Genomic DNA, 26294 nt, shown 5'->3' with positions numbered 1-26294 from the left:
TTAAAATCAAGTTTTGACAAAATTCTTAATATTCTCTATAGATAAATAGCAGAAATATAAATCAGTGATTAGTTAGCACTTCTATATTTTGCTTTATTTTATTTTGTATTGGCCACACCACTGGGTCCATGGCAGTGAAAGTCCAGAATACTAACCATTAGGCCACCAGGCAACTCCCAGCAGTTTTTGTTGTTGTCAAGCAATGAGAGTAGCTAGTTCAAGTTAAATGTCTGGAATTCATTAGAGGACACTGAGGGGCATATCTAAGGTACCTAGGAACCAAAGCAAAGTCAGACAGCACAGTCCCAAGGAAGCCATGAAGACTTCTTCTGAGTGACGTCTTTCTTACACAAAAGGGCTCTTAACTGGTTGCCTTTGTATATTTTAATCTACAGAAACTGCAGGGTTGATAAATAACCTTCAGCATTAGCCATTCTTCTCCAGAAAGAAACCTGAATTTTTATATTTCATAAAATTTGAGAAGTAAAGGTAAATGGTAAAGGGACTCAAGGCAAATATCCTGAATTTTAAAGAAGATATTACAACCATAAAGCTGATCTTTATCCCCTGAAAATTTCTAGGATAGACTATAGAATGGTTTTTGAACCCTTAGAAAAATAAACAGTAATCATTAGGACCCAATATGGGATAACTCGCATGAAAATGAAGTGAAACACTCAGTCATGTCCATTCTTTTGTGACCCCATGGACCATAGCTCACGCGGTAAGAATACTGGAATGGGTTGCCATTCCCTTCAGGAGATCTCCCTGACCCAGGGATTGAACCTGGGTATCATGAACTGAAGGCAGATTCTCTACCGGCTGAGCCACCAGGAAAGCCTAACAAATACTTAATGAGCAGAGAGGGAGACTCATGGGGAAATTCCTTACATGGGGCTAGACCTTTATAATAGCAGCATAGAGCCATTATTTCTTCCAGTGGAGAGTAGATCTCAATAGACTGGCTACATCTATTGTCTTTAAGCAAAGTATTTCTAAGTCTGTGTGTTCCTTCCCAGATAAATGGGTCTACCTATGACAAGGCAGGGGAACCCAGAAGGTCTGCAAACCTCCTGTTTAATTAAGTTCTTTATTTAAAATTCATGTGGGAGGAGACATGGGTTAAGCCTATGGCTGATTCATGTTGCTGTTTGCTAGAAACCAAAGCAATACTGTAAAGCAATTATCCTTCAATTAAAAGCAAATAAAAAAACAAAATTCATGATTGCTTTCTTTTGATATTCCTCTTTAGAAATGATAGAGCAATACATCATTTAGTATCCAAAACAAAAGAAAGTTGTAAGTGAATGCATCCCTGGCTTGCAGTTTCTGTCCTGGAGAAAGTAATATTAATAGCAGTTCAGTTCAGGTCAGTTCAGTTGCTCAGTCGTGTCCGACTCTTTGCGACCCCATGAACCGCAGCACACAAGGCCTCCCTGTTTATCACCAACTCCTGGAGTCCACCAAAACCCAGGTCCATCGAGTTGGTGATGCCATCCAACCATCTCATCCTCTGTTGTCCCCTTCTCCTCCTGCCCTCAATCTTTCCCATCATCAGGGTCTTTTCAATGAGTCAGCTCTTCGCATCAGGTGGCCAAAGTACTGGAGTTTCAGCTTCAACATCAGTCCTTCCAATGAGTACCCAGGACTGATCTCCTTTAGGATAGGCTGGTTGGATCTCCTTGCAGTCCAAGGGACTCTCAAGAGTTTTCTCCAACACCACAGTTCAAAAGCATCAATTCTTCTGCACTCAGCTTTCTTTATAGTCCAACTCTCACATCATACATGACCACTGGAAAAACCATAGCCTTGATAGATGAACCTTTGTTGACAAAGTAATATCTCTGCTTTTTAATATGCTGTCTAGGTTGGTCATAACTTTCCTTCCAAGGAGTAAGTGTCTTTTAATTTCATGGCGGCAATCACCATCTGCAGTGATTTTGGAGCCCAGAAAAATAAATTCAGCCAATGTTTCCACTGTTTCCCCATCTATTTGCCATGAAATGATGGGACCGGATGCCATGATCTTAGTTTTCTGAATGTTGAGTTGTAAGTCAACTTTATCACTCTCCTCTTTCACTTTCATCCAGAGGCTCTTTAGTTCTTCTTCACTTTCTGCCATAAGGGTGGTGTCATCTGCATATCTGAGGTTCTTGATATTTCTCCCGGTAATCTTGATTCCAGCTTGTGCTTCCTCCAGCCCAGTGTTTCTCATGATGTACTCTGCATATAAGTTAAATAAGCAGGGTGACAATATACAGCCTTGATGTACTCCTTTTCCTATTTGGAACCCATCTGTTGTTCCATGTCCAGTTCTAACTGTTGCTTCTTGACCTGCATACAGATTTCTTAGGAGGCAGGTCAGGTGGTCTGGTATTCCCATCTCTTTCAGAATGTTCCACAGTTTATTGTGATCCACACAGTCAAAGGCTTTGGCAGAGTCAATAAAGCAGAAATAGATGTTTTTCTAGAACTCTCTTAGGAATCAGAATGAATACACACATACAGTTGTCCCCGTATGGGGCTTGACTGTAGGCTGCAGGCTATATATCTTTCTGAATTACCCACTTTTAACGAAGAAAGCAATGCCATTTTACAGGGCCCAGACCATCTGGACCACTGCAGAATTCCACATTTAGCAGAGCAGGAGAAATACTAGCAACAAAGGTGTAGTACTAGGCATTTTTAGGGCATAAAAGAAGAGGGAAGCATTTTGACTAGGCTCTCTCAATGTCCTGAAATTTCCATTTCATCAAAAGGAATCAAAGTACAATGCTTCACCAAAAAGGGCATCATCCCCAATTTTCATAATTATATATAATGTAATTCTATAATATATATAATTTTAAAATAATTTTTATAATACTTATATTTACATTATTTTATAATACCCCCTGTATATTATTTAGACCTGGGTTAAATGTGGGAAAAGAGAAGACTACAAAATCACTGTTCTCATGGATCTTACAGTCTAGGGGACAGATTGATATTAAATAATTCCTCAAGCATCTTTTTAAATTATACTTGTGACAATTACTAGACATCGGGTGCTATTAATGTAACAGGGATACCTGTCCTAGATAAGGGGGGAAGTGGGACAGGAGCAAGGCAATGTTGGGAAAGGTATTCGAGGGAGAAATGTTTAAAATACGACCTTAAGAAGAGTAGGCAATACCTTGCAAGGAGGATAGGGGCAGAGAATCCAAGCAGAGCAAACATATAGTAATGTTCTGGGGCATGAAGGAGTATCAAGTGTTTGAGAAACAGAAACAAGAAAATAAAGTGACTTGAGTGCAGAGATGCAGGGCTCAGTACTACATGTGAAGCTGGAGAAGCTACGTAGGGACCAAATCGTGAACGCCCTTCAGGCAACAGTAAAATTTGAAGCACTGATTCAATATGATCAGTTATGACAGGCTAAACTCATTCTTAAAAATAATGTTACTAGAGTGAGGCAATTAGAAAACTTTATTTACATTGGGGTGAGGTAAACCTGTAAATTAATAAGTAAATGAAGAGTCATACCCAGAAAGACTAATAGAAATCTGAAGCATAGACTCTGTTAGCATGTTAAAGATCTCTGTCCCTAATTATTGCCTATTGGTGGCTTAGATGATAAAGAATCTGCCTGCAATGTGGGATCCCTCGGTTGGGAAGATCTTCTGGAGGAGGTCATGGCAACCCACTCCAATAATCTCGCCTGGAGAATCCACATGGACAGAGAAGCCTGGCAGACAACAGTCCATGGGGTCGCAAAAAGTTGGACACGACTGAGTGGCTAAGCACAGCACGACATTTTTATCAATAATTTAGACAGTGAAAACAAAAATGAGAGAAATTGTTAATTCCAGGCTGACAGATTAAATATCTGAAAAATCTTATAAGGCTAACCTACTAAATAAAATCCCTATAAGTAGAAATTTAGTGGGTATCAATGTGTAAAGTTCTGTTCACCTATCTACAAAATCAGCAGTGCAAGCACAGGAGGAGGAAGTAGCTTAAAAGCAAATTGTGAGCAAAAATTGAGGGATTTAGTTGCCTTTAAGTTCAATTTAGCTCAACGATATGATTTATGTACAAGAAATAATAATGTAGTTGTAGGTCAAATAATGACCAGAAGAAAAAGAGAAGGTGGGGCTACTCATCACTGACTGACCTGGAAAATCAGGTACAATGTGGGGTCACAAGAAGGGGAATACCAAAAAAACTAAACAGAACAGAGAAGAGTAACCAGGATGGTGAGAGGTCAGAGAAATAGCTGGAGAGATTGGAGATACTTAACCTGGAAAAGTTTAAATCACACATGTTCAAGTACCTGAAAGGCAGTCACAGATTGGGAATGAATCTGCATCATTTAACTCCATAAGACAAAATCAAGACCGATGATAAAAGTGTAAGAATAGATTTTAGTTAGCTATTCTATTTTTTAAATTAAATTATAGCTGTCAGAAATGGAAAAAGCAGTGACAGGATGGACACTTATTGCAGATGACTTAGAGGAGACCATGGCAAAGTGAGGCTTTGATGATGACCAAAGAAGCTTCTAATGCTGATATCCAAAGTAAATCAATCAACAACACTTTGGAAGAAGATATCAAAAAATACAGTCATTTTCATTTGTTTTTACCTTGTACAATGTATCTAGTAATGCATTTGCATCTCCAAGCTTTTAAAGTTCTACGGGAAATGGCAAAATACTATTCAGTTCAGTTCCATTCAGTTCAGTTGCTCAGTCATGTCTGAATCTTTGCGACCCCATGAGTCGCAGCACGTCAGGCCTCCCTGTCCATCACCAACTCCCAGAGTCCACCCAAACCCATGCCCATCGAGTCAGTGATGCCATCCAACCATCTCATCCTCTGTTGTCCCCTTCTCCTCCTGCCCTCAATCTTTCCCAGCATCAGGGTCTTTTCAAATGAGTCAGCTATTTGCATCAGGTGGCCAAAGTATTGGAATTTCAGCTTCAACATCAGTCCTTCCAATGAACATCCAGGACTGATCTCCTTTAGGATAGTCTGGTTGGATCTCCTTGCAGTCCAAGGGACTCTCAAGAGTCTTCTCCAACACCACAGTTCTAAAGCATAATTTCTTTGGCGCTCAGCATTCTTTATAGTCCAACTCTCACATCCATACATGACCACTGGAAAAATCATAGCCTTGACTAGACGGACCTTTGTTGGCAAAATAATGTCTCTACTTAGTGGAAAATCATTCAGTGACAGCACTGAGAACTACCAGCAAAAAGTGGTTAATAGTGGATAATCTGTTGCAAATGTAATTCAAAAAGGAATTTTTTAATTTTAATTCACTCAGCCACTTAAAAAGTATTTTTCATCACTTACTGTAACAAAGATCATATTAGCAATTATTATTTAAATATTAAGTTTTCAAGGGTCTATTATATGCTCAGTCTTATTGTAGATATTACAGGATTTTTATAGGTTTTTGGATTTTTTTAAGTGTAAGAGCAAAATCTCTCTTTAGTTAAAGAAGTAATACCTCTGCATGACAGATATACTATATAAACATATATTATGACATATGGTACAGACATACGGTATCAAAAAAGTTATGATAGAGATATTAGTAAACAAAATAAAGTGGGATTTAAGTAATACTTTAAAACTTTGCAAACTGACACCTTGATTGAAGCTTTATAAGAGATTCAGAGTCAGAAGGCCCAGATAAACCATGCCTGAGTTCCTGACCCACAAAAACCAGGACAAAATACATGTTTATTGCTTTAACTTGCTAAGTTTTGGGGTGATTTGCTATACAGCAATTGATAACTAATATCAATTTGGTGGGCTTCCTACTGGCTCAGATGGTAAAGAATCTACCTGCCATATGGCAAGACCCGGGTTCGATCCCTGAGTTGGAAAGATCCCCTGGAGAAGGGAATGGCAACCCACTCTAGTATTCTTTCCTGGAGACTGTCTAGCTATGTCAAGTTTTGAGAAAAAAAAAGAAAAAGAGGGATATTTTAGGAAGATCACTCTTTGGCAACACAGAGGATTGGAACTTCAGTTTCAGCATAAGTCCTCCAAATGAATATTCAGGGTTGATCTCCTTTAGGATTGACTGGTTTGATCTCCTTGCTGTCCATGGGACTTTCATGTGTCTTCTCCAACACCACAGTTTGAAAGCATCAATTCTTCAGCACTCAGCCTTCTTTATGGTTCAATTCTAACACCCATACATGACTACTGGAAAGACTATAGCTTTGACTAGACAGACCTTTGTCAGCAAAGTGGTGTCTCTGCTTTTTAATATGCTCTCTACGTTTGTCATAGCTTTCCTTCCAAGTAGTAAGTGTCTTTTAATTTCATGGCTGCAGTCACCATCTGCAGTGGTTTTGGAGCCCAAAAAATAAAATCTGTCACTGCTTCCCTTTTTCCCCTTCTATTTGCCATGAAGTGATCGGACCAGACACCATGATCTTAGTTTTTTAATAGGCCTTGGCAAATACCATTGTGCTATCTCTATGAATTTAGCTATTCTAGATATTTCAAATGTCAATGGAATCATGTGATATAGTACTTGTCTTATTTTTTAAACTTAGCATAATGTTTTCAAGGTTCATCCAAGTTATAGCATTATCAGTACTTCATTCTTTTTCATGGTTGAATAATATTCCATCATGTATTGTGGAATAATATACCACAATGTATCTCTGCATCCATCTTTTCAGATGTTTGGATGTTTTTGGATGTTGATGTTTGGTTTCTACCTTTTGGTTGTTATCTATAATGCTGCTATGAATATGCATGTACAGGTTAACGTTTGATTGTCTGTTTTTAATTCTTTTGGGGTATGTAATTAGGAGTAAAGTTGCAGTGTCATATGGTAATTCTATGTTTACCTTTGGAAGGAACCACTAAATCATTTTCCAAAATGGCTGAACCATTTCATGTTGCCAATGTCCAGAGTTTCCAATTTCTTTATCTTCACAAACTTAGTTTCCATTTTGTCTGTGTGTGATTTTTATAGCCATCACTAGTTTATATAAAGTGTTACTTCATGGTAGGTTTGATTTGCATTTCCCTTATGACTAAGGATGTTGATGTGTTTGTTGGCTATTTGTCTATATTCTTTGGGAAAATGTCTATTTAATTCCTTTACTCATCTTTTTCATTGAGTTGTTTTTCTTTTTGCTGTTGAGTCCGAGTTCTTTATATTTTATGGATATTTAACTGGATCAGACACATTGGTCAAAAATATTTTCTCCCAATCTTAATTGTTGTCTTTTCACTTTCTTGATAATGTCTTCTGATATACAATTTCTTTTTAAATTTGAATAAGTCCAATTTACTTATTTCTTTCTTTTGTTGCCCATACTTTTGGTGTTATGTTGAAGAATCCATTGCCAAATCCAAGATTTTGCAGATTTATTTCTTCATCTTCTTGGAAGATTTCTTCATCTTCTTTAGCTCTTACATTTAGATCATTGATCCATTTTCAGTTTTTCTTTATTACTTTTTTTTTCTTTTTGGTAAATGGTTCTATGTAGAGGTTCAACCTCAGTCTTTTATATGTAGATATCCAGTCTTGCCACCATCATTTGTTGAAGAGACCATTGCATGGTCTTGACACCTTTTTGAAAGCCACCTGGCCATAAATGTATTGACTTATATCTGCATTCTTAATTCTATTCCATTGGTCTATATGTCTATGCTTATGCCAGCACCACACTGTTTTAATTACTGTAGCTTTACTTGTGGTATATATTGAAACTGGGAAATATCAGTCTCCCAAATGCAAGAAGTTTGTCAAACTCAAGATTAAGGGCACAATTCTCCAAAAGAATGTGCTCCCTCTGACCAGCTGCCTACAAATTCTAGGGTTTTCATTACCACCTTAGGTTCAATATTTTGCTAGAATGTCTCATAAAATTCAGGAAATTGCTGTGCTTAGGAGACCAAGTTTGTTAGGAATCCTGAGAAATACATAAGAAGTAACTTTGGAGAGAAAATAACCCCAAAATATTGAGACTATGGAGGGGCCTGGACTGGTGACTTCATGCTTTGATGATGCTTTAATTGGCAAGGACTATGTGGGGGTTCTGTTTGCTTACTTGCTTTTCAACCTCGATGGTTTCTGGAAGCTTATACTGGGTCCTGTAGTTGAATTTTTGGTTTTATATTTGTGCTCTTACTGAAGGAACTATACATGGAGAATAAGGAGGTTGGCCTAAAAATTTTTAATAACCAAGAACTGCATAGAATTTTGAGCTTGATGGGTTATAGCATCTAAATGCAGCTGGGATTAGTTCTACCAACCTTGGCCTTCAGAAAATGTTAGCCCAGGGCAGGGGTGGGGGTAACTGCTTTAGTATACTGAGGGGTGCTGTCTATGCAGTCCCTGGTACCCCAAGCTGGTCATGCTTGCCTTACTGTACAGGCTGTAGCCACTGCACTTGAAGCATGCAGAGAATGTCACCTGATGCTGCAGGTAAATCTGAGATTGGGATTAGATCATATTAGGCATCAGAAGGCAGAACAATACTTGCTGCTTTTCTGTGTTTTCTATGCTTTTCTACAACTAAATCTGCAGTCAGGACTTTAAAATACAGTGGCACCTGGGTTCAACGCATGCTAGAACCCAATGAAGGTCTATCATTAAATGGAAACCTGGGTTCGATTCCTGAATCTGGAAGATCCCTTGGAGAAGGAAATGACTACCCACTCCAGTATTCTTGCCTGAAGAATTCCATAGACAGAGGAGCCTGGCAGTCTACAGTGCATGGGATTGCAAAAACTCAGATATGACTGAGCAACTAACATTATTACTACTACAACCAGGCCTAGATAGGAAACACTAGGACCCATGCCTCAAATTCTATTCTCCATTATGTTATTTTGTCATTATTATTTTCAAATATTTATTTATTTGGCTGCACTTGGTCTTAATTGCATCATTCAAACTCTTAGTTGAGACACGTGGGATCTAATCCCCCAACCAGGGATTGAAGTGGGGCCTCCTGCACTAGGACCATGGAGTCCTACCACCAGAGAAGCCCCTCCATGACGTTATTTTAAAATGCATTCTGGGTCAAAAAGGCACTGTGGATGAGCTAACATTAGATTTTCATGTGGCTTATCCACAAGCTTTTAAAGTAAATTCCATAAACTCAGGTAGACTCTTAAGTTTATCACATAAATTTCAACCATGATTCTAATTGTCAGAAACCAAACTGTGGCTTCACATATAGAAAAGTGGTAGATTTGTTATGAAAAGAATGCTGTTTCTTCTCTGATTAAAGTAGTGAAACAACTAGAAGAAAGAATTAAAAATCTAGGAATCAAATTTGTTAAAGGAATCAAAAAGAAAATAAAGTGGTTTTAAAATATGCTTCAATCTTATAATCAGAAAATAACGGTGTATGCATGAAAACAAATAAGACAACTTATTTAGCTTCAGGTGGAAAAAAATTTCCTTCGATTAAGTTAAACATCTGATCTGAGAACACACATTTGACAGACAACGAAAAACAAAAACTGAATCGTGAAGGTACGAGGTACAGGAGGTACATTCAAGTCTAACTACTCTTAAAGAAATTATTATTAAAGGAGCATATATTTTAATTATTACAAAATCAGAAGTAGGAAATGGAGCCTCAGTGAAACCCAACAGAGAAATCTCAGAGAGCAAATCTCTAGAGAACAAATCCCCAGCAAAGGCAGAATCCTGAATATTATGAAGAGGGGGCATGTAAGTTACAGATAAACTAATAGTATGAGCAACTGGAGAATCTCTTACGAGGACAGAACAGTTATATGAAGAGTACATATAAAATCTAAACAAATTGGAGAGGGGAATACAAGGAAGATTACAAAAAGCACTCCAAAAAAGTATTTAATGAACTTCAAAAAATCATGGGCCTAAAATCAAGAAAAGGCAAAGGCAAGATGAATTACGTTACAGGAGATTCAGACAGAACAATAATAGACCAAGGAGTCCAATCAAGATCTAAATTAGATGTTGAACTGTGGGAAAATACATCCTGGGTAGGATTATTTAATTCAGTAAGGTGAAAATGGATAAGACTGGTTTGAACAAAGGATGCTATTGACAAACTTGGAACTTATTGACTTCATATCTCTCACCATGAGAGACGCTGCAAGGGAAAAACAGCTAGGGAAATATGCTAGAAAAACACAAGTATGGGCCAGAAAGCAAAAGGAAACTAAGAGAAAAGAAAGAAACTTTAACTTCTGCAAGCTATGCTGCCTCAATCTGTCACAGAAGGGAATTTTTCTGAAAGGAACGGTAATACAGTAGAGACAAACCCTAGAGGCAAATCCTAAACACTGAAGCAGGAGAGGACAGAAACATAAACTCAAGACCAGGAACGTTTAAAATGTGAGGAAAAACCATGCCTTCAGGAGGAAGGGGCAGTAGGGTCATGGTCGTCACTGGGCACTTAACGCAACGTGAGCCTCAGAAACATAAACGGTTGCTTCAATTCAGAAATGCACTGAAAGTTATTCTCCAGTTGGAAGTGATGTGGAGATATGGGGGAAGCCATGCCCATCAAAGAAGTTTCTTAGGCTTTGACAGCTCCATAGCCAGAGGTCAGCACAGCAGCCACTGGGACCCAGGATTGAAATGACTGCTCTCAGGGCAAGGTGGGTGCTATGCCACCAGCTAAAGCCTACCCTTTGCTCAGCATGGGGTCCAGAAACACAGGACTCAGAGAGAAAAGAACATTAAGATGTCTGGAGTATTCTACAAAGGCAAATAAGAGAAGAGTTATTTTCATAAGTTGAACAAGTGTGACGGAGGCCACCACTAATATAAATTTCTAAATGTTGCAAGAATGCAACATGCTCAGTACCCTCTTCCAGAATAAAAATAACACCAATAATGATAATAACATTCTACAACACTTACCACGTGTCAGGCATGTGTTCTAAGAACTCTAAGTAGACCTCATTTAATTCTACAACAATCTATTAAAATAAATATTATAATCCCTATCTTAGATTAGGAGACTGACTCTCAGAGAAACTGAATAACCTGTTCAAGGTCATACAATAAGTGGCATAACTGAAATCTGAATTCTGGCTCCAAAATCAAAGCACTTAACTGACACTTCATAAAGCCTCTTTGAGAGAGGAGACAGTGTACAAGAGGTCAATTTCTCAAGCAAGATATTATAAATACATAATGCTTAAATAATGTTCTGATGGGAAGCTGCTTCCCTTTGAGCTATGTCACAGGTCATATACTCTGCTCAACAATAAAAATTGGCTGGCATTCTGGCAAGTTTGACATGAACAATGGTTTTTCTTCTTTGCTTTCCTTCACTTGGTCTCTGCTATGGTCTTTGGCAACGGTCATGTGGGTGTGGATCATGCCAAACAGGAAACACATCGTTTTGCTTGGAAAGACCATATGAGAAACTGGGGAACTGGATTCTATTCTGAATGTGCTGGATGTAGGGCTAATGTGGTCATCTGTTGGTTCTGCGGGAAGTAGGGAACATGAGAAAGTCGGTGGAGACCCATTTCAACTTCTGAGGTCCTGAGGGATGGCACCCACTGCAGGAGCCCAGACGGTAGCTGCTGGAGGAATTCCAGCTCAAACCAGCCATCCAGAAGCCATCTGGCTGATACTGGAAAGCATAAAATAGGAAGGACTTCAGTTTCTTTGAATTTTAATTTCAAAAGTTTGAACTTTTATTGGATTTTAGCTCACGAAGATAAGATTATTTGATTTTGGAATTCACTTCTCTAAAGACTTAAAATTTTTGGATTTTAGCTTCTTTGGCATTTTATTCTTCGAATTTGATTTCTTTACAAAAATCTGATAATGGGCAAGAGTAACCATGCACACTGAGGGTATGTTATTGGAATTCTGTGGTTGAAATATGTTAATCCTGTCATTTGATATCACTGTAGAATCTCTGAAGAACTTTTTAAAGACTATATAGCTATTTTAGGCAGTTAACCTGAAGTAGGAAATGGAATAGGAAATGAATGTTTAGTGCTTCATAGCATGACTTTGAAGCCAACTTAATTAATGTACTATTCTAACTCATTTCAGAATCTTCTAGGGTACATTTCATACTACCCACCATGATCTAGAAAGATCCACAAAGTAGTGGGGAGGAGTGACTTGGTTATTGGAATAGTAGCATCAGAAAGTCCTAAGAGACTACGGCCTTTCTTAAGAGGAAGAATGACTCCCTTCATTCACCATGATGTAATAAATAAGTTGAGAGAAGTTAATAAATAAGTTAAGAGAAGTTAATAAATAAGTTAACAGAACAAAATGTTGGGGAATGTTAAGGGAAATAAGAGTGTTATTAAACAACTTCATCAAAATCTAACACTATCTACATGTGTTCTGCCACTACCAAGCGCTTCTATGACCCAGGTAGCTCATGTGTGATTGGTAAACAGGGTAATCATGTCAGCAAGATAAAGTTTGGTTGATGAATACATGCTTTTTTCCTAGGCAGTGGAGACCAATAGAGTAGTAGTAGAACTCTGTCCTTTAGCAGGGAAGATAAAAGACATCAGCTTGGCTGTTGCACTGGCGCTCCCTTCCCAGAAAGGTGCACCCTCTGCCTTGCATGACTCTCTGTGGGAGTTTTGCTTCCTCCTGTGGCTTCTTTAAAAAAACCCCACTGACTTAGGTTCCAATTGACTTTCATCCACACTGTCTCACATTCTAATGTTTCTGTGCAGCTTTACGATCTTCTGCAGAACTCTGAGATGACTACCCAGACTGTTCATATTATCTCCTAAGTTAATAATTATTATTTTAGATAGTGTTCCAGTTTTAAAAGTATATAGACTTTGAATGGTCTTCCTCAAACCTATTTTTCTCACAGCCCTGTTATTTTTGAGGGTGTAATTTTGCAGAATGCATTTCTCACACTTATTTCATGCTCTGGTAGAAACGCTGTACCAGTAACGTTGACCACATGTGGGATACAGCATCTTTACACAGTGACTACTTCTCTTCTACTCTCAAAAGGATAGATCAACATAGGAAACACAACTTAAGAAATTTTCCGCATAGAACAAAGTAAATTTCTTTGCTAAAATCTTCTATGGTTTAGAAATTTGACCATTTGCAAGTCTGATGGGATTTTGAAGGTTTTATTAGACTTGAAAAAGTTTAAAAAAAATGGTTTAATGTCATGTCAAATGTGGTCATTTCTCATAGCATAGGATGAACACCTGAAAGTATATCTATTGCCAAAAAAGAAGCAACAGTTAGGAGAAAATTTTTTCTTTTGTACATCTGTTACTTGCTGCTCTTGATACCCATTACACTCATAATTTGTGCTTAAAATTAAATATAATTTCTATGATATTAATATTAAACATTATTAAGTGACTTTTTCTGATCTGATACTGAGCAAGCAATCAAAAGAAAGTCATACATAAAATCAGAATGTTGGCATTTATTTAAAGTAAAAGAGAGCTTTATATAACACCTGACCTTTCCCAAGTTAAAAGTTCAGAAGACTATCAGACATAAAAGTTTAGGGACCTCAGTCACTTGATGCACAAAATCATACTAACAAACAAAGAAAAAAGAAATGCAAAAACCTAATGTTAAGTGACTAGGGTGCTGCAGACTGGAAGTTCCTCCAACAGGATTAGCTTCTTTAAGTATTTTAAGTCCAGTGAACTTGTTATGCTTCCACATGTTAGTAGTTGCATAGGCTAATTTCAGCTGGCATAAGCTTTTATAAGTATGCAAAACCACGGGGCAAGGCATGCATTAAAATGTGATAATAGCACACTTCTGGGACACATGAAGCATGAGGCACGAATCTGAATGCCCCTGGCAGCCATGAAGTCTCACGCCTTGGAGTCAGAACTTTTCTGTTTTGATAAGTAATTCTATTATACCACATTTGGGATGGGGAAAAAAAAAACAACTTTCTAAATTTAAACTTTTATCTTAACCAGGGTTTCTTAGAGTTTCAACTCCAGCAATTTACTCAAATACAATTTTTTAATTCCAGGTGAACTGGAAATTATTCAAAGCAAGATAGGATCTTAAGAAAAAGTGTTCTTTATTTTCTTAATGAAAATTTAAGAGCAATTACGTAGTATTGTTTATCCTAGAAAATTTAAGCCAATGTGATGAGGTAGGGGCCAAAAATGTAAGAAGGAAGAAATCAACTTTAATAATGTTACTCTCCCAATTCTCCCAGAAAAAAAAAAAAAAAAACATAAGGAGGGATTGCTTGTGTTACTTATGTCTTAGAGGTAAATAACTAATGCTTCTAGATAGTAATGGGTAAGTATCTACAAGTGCCTTGAAATCTTCAGGTGAAAACTCCTAATAAAATGAAAAATAATGCTATACCTAACATCAACGTTAAAAAATAACCAAGAAAAATAGATTTAGTTTCTAATACACAACATACATAAATATATAATACTTAGCAAAAAAATTTAAGAATTATAAATAACAAAGTACCCCCATGGACTGTAGCCTACCAGGCTCCTCCCTCCATGGGATTCTCCAGGCAAGAATACTGGAGTGGGTTGCCATTTCCTTCTCCAGGGGATCTTCCTGACTCAGGGATCAAACCCGGGTCTCCTGCATTGCAGGCAGACACTTAGTGATCACTCAATAGGATTCATTAAGGATGATAAAGCTAGGAAAGTTTGCTTTTATACAATAAAAGTAAGGATAAAGGAAACAAATGGGAGTATCTAGTATAGTTATATCCTGAAATCACATCTTTCTGGATCTAGCCTTGCAGTTAAGAATGCCTCTTACAATTCTGGCCCTCTTCAGATATGTGAACTCAAGGTTTAAATGAAGTGATAGAACTATACAGAAGCATATTTAATAGTGTAACTGTGGCACTATTAAAGTAATATTAACTACTACTAGAGAAATAAAAAGTAAAATTTTTAAACAGTAAAAATAAAAAGTAAAGTAATAATTGTTGCTGACAGTAATTTAATGATAGCACAAATGTGGAATCAAGTATTTTTACTTTCAAAGAATGGCAAGTCAGCGCCTTTAGAAACACAGAGGAAGAAAAAAAAAAAGAAATATAGAGGAAGATCTCTTATTTTGACAAACACAAACAAAATTGTTTTAAAGCATATTTCATGACTTTTGAAAAACCTCTAGAAGTTAACCAAAACATTAAAAAAGAATCACTGAGCATACAGTAGCACAATTTATCTTTCTCTTTGAAAGCTATATATCATAGAAGTTGCTAAATATAAAAGTATATCAATTACTTTTGTCTATTAAGTATGGCTTGCTAAGGTTAAAATACCCATCATTTTTTTTAAAATCTAAGCTTGTGCTGTGCTTAGATGAATGTTCATGATCCCCGAAAATTCATATGTTGAAATCTAACCCCCAGTGTGATTGTATTTGAAAAGGATTAGGTCAGGAGGGTGGAGCCCTCATGAATGAACTAATGTCCTTATATAAAGCACCTCAGAGAGCATCCTTGTCCTTTCCACTATCTGAGAACCAGGGAGAAGACAGCTGTCTATCAATCAGAAAAGAGCCCTTAACAGATACAGAATCTACCTCCATAACTGTGAGAAATAAATGTCTGTTGTTTAAACCACTTAGTCTATGGTATTTTTTATAGTACCCAAATGGACTAAAACATGCTGAAACAAAAGTTTCTCTAAACTTTAATAACCTTTCATGACTTCCCTTTTTATAAGAAAGGGAAATTATTCATGTTATAATTAAACTGGTTTTTATGTCTGTTTTCCTTTTAAAAGTACAAAGTAAAAACAAAATTATGTAAATGTCTTTTGAGATAGTATTACATAGTTTACAAAATCTTTGCCACTTACCTTTTGAAATCTCTTTGATTTTTCTGCCATATAAGTCATAAAGATATCTGGCTGGTGAATTTAGGTTCATTCTCATTGTGCACATATCTAAAACCTACACAGAAAAAAAATACCTTAAAAATAATTTATCTATAACAAAATTGAAAACACATTTAAACTTCTTTCTCTACTGTATGGCTATTTAAAATTATAAAATAAAACTAGATGATTTATCAAATGTTTCTAATATATGAAATAGAAAAAGACAGTTAAAATTGCTAATTCCAATTGTACTTAGAGCAAACAAATATTAATAAAAAAGAGAAAGATGTAAGACATACTAAAAATAATTACAAACTGTTTCATCAATGAAAGAACTCTGGGAGACTTCTATATTTTTCCAGCTCTTTTCTATTAATATATTTTTCATTTATTTTACAATGGGAGGATATTATATTTTAGATTAGGTTTTAAGGTACTTTCTTTGACTTTTAAATTCTTTCCTAGTGTCCTAAATTATAAATATTATCTGATCACAGTTCACTTTGATAACTTACACTGTTTGGGTACTAAAAATGGAATTAATAAACTACATTTCAAGGTTTTCCATGAACCTTAGCTTGAAAAACTTCACTTTTTAAAAAAAAATTATTGGAGGATAGCTGCTTCACAATGTTGTGTTAGTTTCCGCTGCACAGCAACGTGAAACGCTGGACACATACATGTACCTCCCCTTTTCTGGATTCCCTTCCCATTGAGGTCACCACAAAGCAGAGTTCCCTATGCTATGCAGTACATTCTCATTAGTTATGAAGAACTTCACTTTTGATGGTTTCTAATATGCTAAAGTCCTTCTCTTAATATTTTAATTTCTCAATGTGTTCTTGATATAGAAATAGCCCACATAAAGGTGTAACAACCACCTTTCCAACAACCAGGGAAGACTTAAACATGCATCAGTTGGAAAGAAAGCTCTCCTCACAAGATGAAAAAAATTAAATTAACAGAGGGGAGTGGAGAAGTCTCAGGAACCTGAGGGCAGGCTTTATGAGGCTTCGGGAAATGACTCCCAAAACATGAAACTTACTACAATCATTTAAAAGCCCATAACACATTCCAAATTCAAACTAAATGTACTTATCTCTTCCAACCTTACCATTCACAGCTATGATACATTGATTTTACATTACCAAGAACTGCTAAAGGACAATGTTCATTGTATGATTATATATCAAAATTTTTTCTAGTTACTGATAGCACTCTGCCTCCACTTCTGTCCACATTTATCCTTATGCTAAAAGTGGAGCTTATAATCCTAATCCAAGCTCAATCAACTCATTTTCTTTGTGACAACAGACATATTTAAACAGCTTAACTTGTTCAGTTCAGTCGCTAAGTCGTGTCCGACTCTTTGTGACCCCATGGACTGCAGGACGCCAGGCCTCCCTATTCATCACCAACTCCCGGAGCCTACCCAAATTCATGTCCATTGAGTCAGTGATCTCATCCAACCATCTCATCCTCTGTCGGCCCCTTCTCCTGCGCTCAATCTTTCCCAGCATCAGGGTCTTTTCAAATGAGTCAGTTGTTCACATCAGGTGGCCAAAGTAACGGAGTTTCATCTTCAGCATCAGTCCTTCCAATGAACACCCAGGACTGATCTCCTTTCGATGGACTGGTTGGATCTCCTTGCAGTTCACGGGACTCTCAAGAGTCTTCTCCAACACCACAGTTCAAAAGCATTAATTCTTCTGCACTCAGCTTTCTTTATAGTCCAACTCTCACATCCATACATGACTACTGGAAAAACCATAGCCTTGACTAGATGGACCTTTGTTGGCAAAGTAATGTTTCTGCTTTTTAATATACTGTCTAGGTTGGTCATAACTTTCCTTCCAAGGAGTAAGCATCTTTAATTTCATGCTTGCAACCACCATCTGCAGTGATTTTGGAGCTCAAAAAAATAAAGTCAGCCACTGTTTCCACTGTTTCCCCATCTATTTGCCAAGAAGAGATGGGACCAGATTCCATGATCTTAGTTTTCTGAATGTTGAACTTTAAGCCAACTGTTTCATTCTGCTCTTTCACTTTCATCAGAGGCTCTTTAGTTCTTCTTCACTTTCTGCCATAAGGGTGGTGTCATCTGCATATCTGAGGTTATTGACATTTCTCCCAGCAATCTTGATTCCAGCTTGTGCTTCATCCAGTCCTACATTTCTCATGATGTACTCTGCATATAAGTTAAATAAGCAGGATGACAATATACAGCCTTGATGTACTCCTTTTCCTATTTGGAACCAGTCTGTTGTTCCATGTCCAGTTCTAACTGTTGCTTCCTGACCTGCATACAGGTTTCTCAAGAGACAGGTCAGGTGGTGTGGTATTCCCATCTCTTTCAGAATGTTCCACAGTTTATTGTGATCCACACAGTCAAAGGCTTTGGCATCATCAGTAAAGCAGAAATAGATGTTTTTCTGGAACTCTCTTGCTTCTTCGATGATCTAGCAGATGTTGGCAATTTGATCTCTGGTTCCTCTGCCTTTTCTAAAACCAGCTTAACATGTATATAGAGGCAAAACTGTACTTTTCTTTCAGCCTGGAGAACAGCTTTCAAACATCATAACTGATAGAGCTTATCATCCGAGTTGCTGTATCTAGTAATGTGCTGCACTTAAAAGGCAAATAATACTTAACTGATGAACTTAATTTGAGAAACTAACCTTAACTGGATTATATCAGAGATTCTCAACCTTTATCCTCGCCTTAAACATAACCAATAATGTTCCCCCATGCCACGTACTCCCAAGGGCATTTACATGATTCTGTGTGTTTCTCATGCCCTAGCTGCAATCCAGAGCTTCAGGCAGTTTTTCAAAAGTTATATATTACTGCTGTCTCTCTCAAAACCAAGAATAATGTTCATGATTAAAGATACAGTGATAAGAATAATCTTGAACCTTCTAATTTATGAGGGAAATACTGACAATATCAGTGCTTTACCTAGTTAGATAACAAGGTACTTGCGACGTACTTCATAAGTGACTATAAGCATTGTTATGTAGAGCAAATCCATTAACCTCAGTGTGGCTACTTGAAGTGTGTCAGTGCAGGAGAACCAAGGCGATGTGTCCTCATAAGTCAAACACAAGGCTCCCTAACTTAGAATGGCCCCTACCCCTCTCTAGTCCACTTGCCCATACCTGGGACTGGTCCTTGCTACCCAAACAAATAAGGTAACAAGTGTGGCCACTCTAAACCTCACTCTTCCTGCCTTCCCTCCTCATCTCTTGGGTCAATTTCTTTAGTGGCTACTATACACAAGTTAACCTAGGACTCCCATCGAATGGACTGAAACCTTTTTTAAAAATGCTCAGAAAGCAATTTTCAAAAATGCAAGAGAGAAAGCATCAGGAGAAGAAACTGCAGATTCTTATAGCACTTGAGACAGAAAGGAGAGTGGAACATATAAACACTGGTATGGGATCGATCTATTTTTAGCAATTAACACAGTCTCTGACTAGAAAAATTCTTCTTTTCATCACTTTCTCCCATCTGACTCTGTGCCCGAACATTATCCTTTTATAATTACCACCACTACCTGTCTCATTGACAAAAATACTCAAAGGAGGTAATTCAGAAAGCATTCTTCCATAGCCAGTCATCTTGAAAATTACTAAGAACCTATGTAAAAGTGACTCAGTCATGTCTGACTCTTTGCAACCCCATGGACTGTAGTCCACCAGACTCCTCTATCCATGGGATTCTCCAGGCAAGAATACTGGAGTGAGTTGCCATTCCCTTCTCCAGGGAATCTTCCTGATCCAGGGATCTCCTGCACTGCAAGTGTATTCTTTACCATCTGAGCTACCAGGGAAGCTCCTATAGTTGGTCCCATAAACCCTAAAATGATGCAACCCCCTCTTTAGGATACTCATATTCTTCATCTTTCCATTTGTTATGTTTAGTTCTCAATTTCTTAAGATTACAAATCCATTATTTAAAAGTGCAACGAAGCTGTTTAGTACAAACTATATTCCCTAGTTACTAGTGAAGCTTCAAATATCTAAATATCCTCTAAAGTTTTATCGAAATTTACCAATTAAGCTAAGCAAAATATGAGCTATTTAAAGATAATCCCATTTACTTCAACTAAAATGTTGATGATTTTAAAATATTGGTGCCTTTGAGTTTTTAAAAAATTAGCCAAGTAAAATTACATGGCTCTTTAACTCAGAAATTCTTCTTTTCACTGCTAAAACATCAGTAATAATGTTTGTGCAAGCTGAGTTTTAGGAGTTAAATGAGTTTAAAAATTGGCATTAGAAAACCAGATATATTAGAAATTAATAATGCATCAGCAAAACTGTCACTCTCCTACTTTCAAGATGAAAGATCGTTGCAGTGTTTAAGCATTGCCAACCTTCAGTAATCATTTCCTCATAGTAAATTAAGAGTGGTGTAAATTAGTATCAATATAAATTTCTGTCAAAAGTCCTAAAAGGAAGCCCCTATTTGTAAGGTCATTCTTGTAATTTAAAATATTTAACAGTGCTAGCTTGCTGTAATCTTAAGGTTAATTAAAATACCACTTCCACTAATCTGTAGCGTTAAGCTTATTAAAATATTACTTTTTTGATAATGTCTTATAGCTTAGGCAGTAGACAACTCTTCTGATACTAAAATCTAAAAACCATTATACTGTAAAACTAGACTCCTCTTGACAAGCACACGGTAAGAGATTTTCTACAAACTCTTCTTAGTTGAGTCCATTTGTTTGTAGTTTGGGGAGTCACCTCCACGTCCAGGCATATCGGGTGCAGTTTGCAGCTTTAGAATGGCTACCGTAGAGGTGGTATGGTTTCACAGTCTAAAGTCTCTGAGTTTGGTTCAGTACTACCCAAAAGGTGAGAGAGCGTGCTTAGCTCAAAATAACCCTGGGCCACGTGAGCTGAGTCTACAAGCCATCAGATCCAACACTACTGACTTCCTCAAAGATGAAGAATCTTAACAGCTTTTTATGAGCCACTGCCCAGAAATGGAGGCCAGATTCAGCCCTCTACAAACACCTCCTTCAAAAGAGCCTCTAGAGCAGGGGTCAGGTCCCTACACACACCATGGGCCAGTCCTGGCCACAGTCTGTTTCTATATGGCTTGTGGACTGAGAAGACTTTGCATGCTTTTAATTGTTAAAAAATAATCAAAAGAAGGAAAACATTTTGTCACACTTCAGTAGTATATCATAGTATATGAAATTCATATTTCAGTGCCCACAAACAAAGTTTTCCTGGAAAACAGCCACAGTGTTCATTTATAGATTTTCTATGGCTGGTTGCACCCTAAGTATCAGACTTGAGTGGTTGCAACGGAGACTTTACGGTATAGAAAATGAAGAATATTTGCTGTCAGCCCCTTCACAGAAAAAGTATTCCTCCTCTCAGTCTACTGCATTATCATTCACTTAAGGTTCTATCTATTCTTCTTTATACATTATCCTTAGCTCCTTCATCCATTTCTAAGACCTCTGCATTATGCACTCTGAAAACTCTCCCCACAATCAACAAAAGTGACTAGACCACCAATCTCCTTTATTTTTTTTTTTTTTTTTTTTTTTTTTTTAAAATATTATTTTATTAGTTGGAGGCCAATCACTTTACCAATCACTTCACCAATCTCCTTTAAAAGAAAACAAGCTTTCCTCTGAGTTCTCTCAGTTTCTCAGAGCCCTCTCAAATGCTGGGATTTTAGTCCCTCACTTCACACAATCTCAAATTGGTGAAGTGATGTTACTTACAATGTTATTTCTTGATAATTTCTTCCCAACCTTCTTACTGAACAAACAAAACAAACAAGTCACAAAGATTTACAATGACTACCACATTGACGAATCTAAAGGATATTTTCTTAATGCTCATTTATTTCAATCTTTGAATAGTATTTGAGTTACTTCCCCTTTCTTTAAATCTCCCTTTCCCCTGAATTCTGAAATATGATAATCCACTATTCTTCTCCTGCCTTTTTTTTTCTCTTTATAGGCTCATCCTCCTTTTTCATTAATTGGAGTTCTTGAAGGTAGTCCTAGCCTTCTTCCTGCTTCACACTAAATTCTCTCTTATGGTAATCTAATTAGTGCTCCAGTGTTTCATTTTCCATCTATACACTGATTTTCCATCTATACAACTTCCAAGTCGGTATGCCTACCCCTGAAATTCTCTGAGCTTCAGATCAAATACTTATTCATTCTCTCACTCAAACAGATCAAAGATCCCTCAAAATCAACATGTCCAAGACTGAATCCTATCTCTTCTGCTTTAAGCCTCGTCTTCTTCCAAGCATAGGGAAAGATAACTCCTTCTATCTGGGTATGCAAACCAGAAACTGCAAAATTATCCTTGATACCTTTAACATCTCACTTCCCTTCACACCATGTAGCCAAGCTATTGCCAGGGCCTGTTGATTTTATCTTCTAAAAATCTTATCCATTTCCACTCCCGATCTAGGCTATTATCATCTGTCACTAGGACTCTGGCAATGCTTAGAGAATTCCCTGCGTCTCCCTAGCCCACTCAATCTGTCCTCCACGGAGCACCAAAGTAATCTCTCCAAAAATAAATCTGGTACCCTTTCTTCCACTCCTAACTAAAACGTTTATATAGACTTCTCACAGTTCTTTCGAGGAGAAGGCAAAAATCTGTAACCTTTCCTAAAGGCTACTCTCTCCCTCATAAGCTAACCTTTTAATCCATGGGATCCATCCTGCTCACTCTGTCATGGAATCTTTTCATATGCTGTGCTCTCTGCTTAAAAGGTTATCATCCTCAGTCTCCTCCTTGTGCATCCAAAGAAGTCCTGTTTATCTCTTCTCAGAAGACCTCCCTATGCCACCTATTTCATGTTCAATAATTTGATCATTTTATAAACACCTTTTCCATCACTAGACTTAAAAGCTCCTTGAGGACAAGATCACGGTTTTTCGCAACCTTAAATCCAGATGCTTGGCAGGTTTATTCATAAAAATATCACAAATTAATGAATTAGTGAAAGCTAATATATGTCTAATTTAAAATCATTTCATCATATATTTTACATTGTTATTAAAAGTCTGATAAAAGTAGCAAATAAAATTTCTGATCAATGTTATAAAATTATGCTGTAACTAAAGTATGTGTAATTCCAGAAAAAAATATTTCAAATAAAACTAATTCTTTTTAGTATCAGAGCACTGAACTTACACTCTCCTTAGAAAATAAATTAGAAAACCTCTTCACATTTGAAGTAATACTCTGAGTTGCCTACCCAATATTCATTCTCCACCTCATTTTGCTGTCCTGATTTTGATTAAGGGTTCACTCTTTCTCCTTTTGACTCGAGGAACGCTCTGATTATCTTGACTGGTATAAGTCAATTATGGGGATCCCATGCTCCCTCCCAGTGAATGATCTGGGGATAGACACAATCTATTTCTAGCCAATGTGACACAAGAAGGGGCTTCTGGGAAAGACTTTTTTCACTCATAGTGAAGGGATGATCCTTTTCTGCCTCTAGACAAATTTACACCAGTCTGTGTAGTGGCCATCTTGTTAACAATATATGAAAGAAAACAAAATCCAGAAAACTATAGAGAACATAACTGGAATCCTGTCGTACTATGCGTGAAGACGCCCTATGTCTGGATTTCTTGCTTCTTTTATGATTAAATCTGTTTGAGTCAGTATCTTCTACTATTTGCAGCTAAAGTCATCCTAACCAATAGAAAAAAAAAAAAAAAAACAATTGACTCAATCTCCTCAAATGAGAAATATTGTTTCAGCCAACTCAGTATTATTAGCATGGCAAATAGATTGCAACAGTAATCACTATATAAACCTAAGAAGCAAACTATTTAAGAACCCAGAGAAAAATTTAAGAAGAAATTTAGCAAGCTGTGAAAATGAATAGATAACTGTGAAGTTAATTCACTAATTTACTAAAAATATTTCACCTCTGGAAATTAACTATACTTGTTCAGTAGAAGAGAACTACAATTTATCATAAATATTTGGAGAAAGGGAATCAGTTATTATACTTCTTTTGCTAACTGAAAGGCTGTCAAATACATTACAAATTTTCAATGAATTAACACGTAATAAAATGTACTTGGTAAGACTATCTAAGACAAATATTTTGCAATGACTTATAAAAAATATTATAACCATTTTTTTAATCTGAAGATGCCAGGAAATTGGCTGAATTTGCACCTATTATTTACTTCCTGTTCTTATTAAGTATTAATATCTAAAAGTGGTTGCATCATTTGGCATTCTCATCAGTCATCTGTGAGATTTCCAGTTACTTCAGATTTTTATCAACTCAGTATTGTCAGTCTATTTAATTCTACCCATTCTAACAAGCTGAATAGAAAAGACAGAGAAACCAGAGATCAAATTGCTAATATCTGTTGGATCATCAAAAAAAGTAACAGACTTCCAGAAAAACATCTACTTCTGCTTTATTGACTATGCCAAAGCCTTTGACTGTGTGGATCACAAACTGTGGAAAATTCTTCAAGAGATGGGAATACCAGACCACCTGACCTGTCTCCTGAGAAATCTGTATGCAGGTCAAGAAGCAACAGTTAGAACTGGACATGGAACAACAGAATGGTTCCATATCAGGAAAGGAGTACGTCAAGGCTGTATATTGTCACCCTGCTTATTTAACTTATATGCAGAGTACATCATGAGAAATGTAGGACTGGATGAAGCACAAGCTGGAATCAAGATTGCTGGGAGAAATGTCAATAACCTCAGATATACAGATGACACCACTTTTATGGAAGAAAGCAAAGAAGGACTAAAAAGCCTCTTGATGAAAGTGAAAGAGGACAGTGAAAAAGCTGGCTTAAAGCTCAACATTCAGAAAACTAAGATCATGGCATCCGGTCCCATCATTTCATGGCAAACAGATGGGGAAACAATGGAAACAATGACAGATTTTATTTTGGGGGACTCCCCAAATCACTGCAGATGGTGACTGAAGCCATGAAACTAAAAGATGGTTGCTCCTTGGAAGAAAAGTTATGATCAACCTAGACAGCATATTAAAAAGCTTTTAATATGTTACTTTTTAATTGTTACTTTGCCATCAAAAGTCCCTCTAGTCAAAGCTATGGTTTTTCCAATAGTCATGAATGGATGTGAGAGTTGGACCATAAAGAAAGCTGAGCACCGAAGAATTGATGCTTTTGAACTGTGGTGTTGGAGAAGATTCTTGAGAGTCCCTTGGACTGCAAGGAGATCCAACCAGTCCATCCTAAAAGAAATCAGTCTTGAATATTCACTGGAAGGACTGATGCTAAAGTTGAAACTCCAATACTTTGGCTAACTGATGTGAAGAACTGACTCATTTGAAAAGACCCTGATGCTGGGAAAGATTGAAGGCGGGAGGACAAGGATATGACAGAGGATGCGATGGTTGGATGGCATCACCGACTCAATGGATATGAGTATGAGTAAGTTTCAGGAGTTGGTGATGTACAGCGAAGCCTGGCATGCTGCAGTCCATGGGGTTGCACAGAGTCGGACATGACTGAGCAACTGAACTGACTGATTCTAACATGTGTGCAGTGGTAACTCACTGTGGATTTAATTAGCATTTCTTTGATGATTAATAACATTGAGCATCTTTTCACGTGCTATAATTTATTTCTAGGTCCTTTTAGTAATGTTCAAATCTTTTGATCTTTTCTATTGAGCTGTTTGCCTTCTTACTATTAGCAGAGATTTATACACACACACACACACACACACACACACACACTGAGTGCACACTGTTTGTCAGATGTGTGTTTTCTGAATATTTTCTCTCCAGTCTGTGGCTAGATTTTTCACTTCTGCTGTTGTTTTTAGAAGGGCAGAAGGTTTAAAATTTTGGATAAAGTAGATTTAATACTTTTTGTTTCACTTTGTTTTAGTTCAGAGTTTTTAGCCTAGCTAAGAAATCTTTGCCTACCTCAAGGCCGTAAAAAAGAAAAAATGTCTCTTCTGGGAGTTTTTAGTTTTACTCTTTGATGAAGTATGGATTGGAGTAATTTCTTATTATACAAATATCTAATTTTCAGCAATATTTGTCAAAAAAAATACTGCCTTTTCCTCACTGAATTATCAAGATTAATTTGCTATTATATGTGTGGGTCAATTTCTGAAATTTCTACTTTCTTTCATTGACCTTTATATGTATCCTGATGCCAACTGCATTCTGTCTTGATTATTTTAGTTTTATAATAAATGTTGAAATCAGGTAGTACAAGACTTCAAAAGTTGACCTTCCAACTCTTCTGCATTTCCTAAGCTTTTATTGATCTTTTTGGATCCACGATTAACTTTTCTGGTCTCTTCATGAACCCCCTACAAGTTCAGTAAACTTCCTTCCCTCCGACTGATCAAAATAGGAATGTCTCCCGAGCCTGCACGTACTGCCATAGCTGTCTCCTTTTTACATCTCCATTCGTTTTTCTTTCCCTGGTAC

General features: G+C 37.0%; 1 protein-coding gene across 1 annotated transcript in view; it reads right to left on the bottom strand.

Annotated features, from left to right (window-relative positions):
- The window catches only part of DCDC1 (doublecortin domain containing 1), a 423479-nt gene that overhangs the window by 345908 nt on the left and 51277 nt on the right, over nucleotides 1-26294 (bottom strand). Inside the window, exon 6 of the mRNA XM_065944379.1 lies at nucleotides 15813-15906. Coding sequence (XP_065800451.1) covers nucleotides 15813-15906 — 94 coding nt within the window. The remainder of the gene's footprint in view (nucleotides 1-15812; nucleotides 15907-26294) is intronic.

The sequence above is a fragment of the Muntiacus reevesi genome, chromosome 9 (genome assembly GCF_963930625.1).
Source record: "Muntiacus reevesi chromosome 9, mMunRee1.1, whole genome shotgun sequence".
NCBI lineage: Eukaryota > Metazoa > Chordata > Mammalia > Artiodactyla > Cervidae > Muntiacus > Muntiacus reevesi.
The sequence above is the reverse complement of the archived record's forward strand: the minus strand, read 5'-3'. Positions and strand labels throughout refer to the sequence as shown.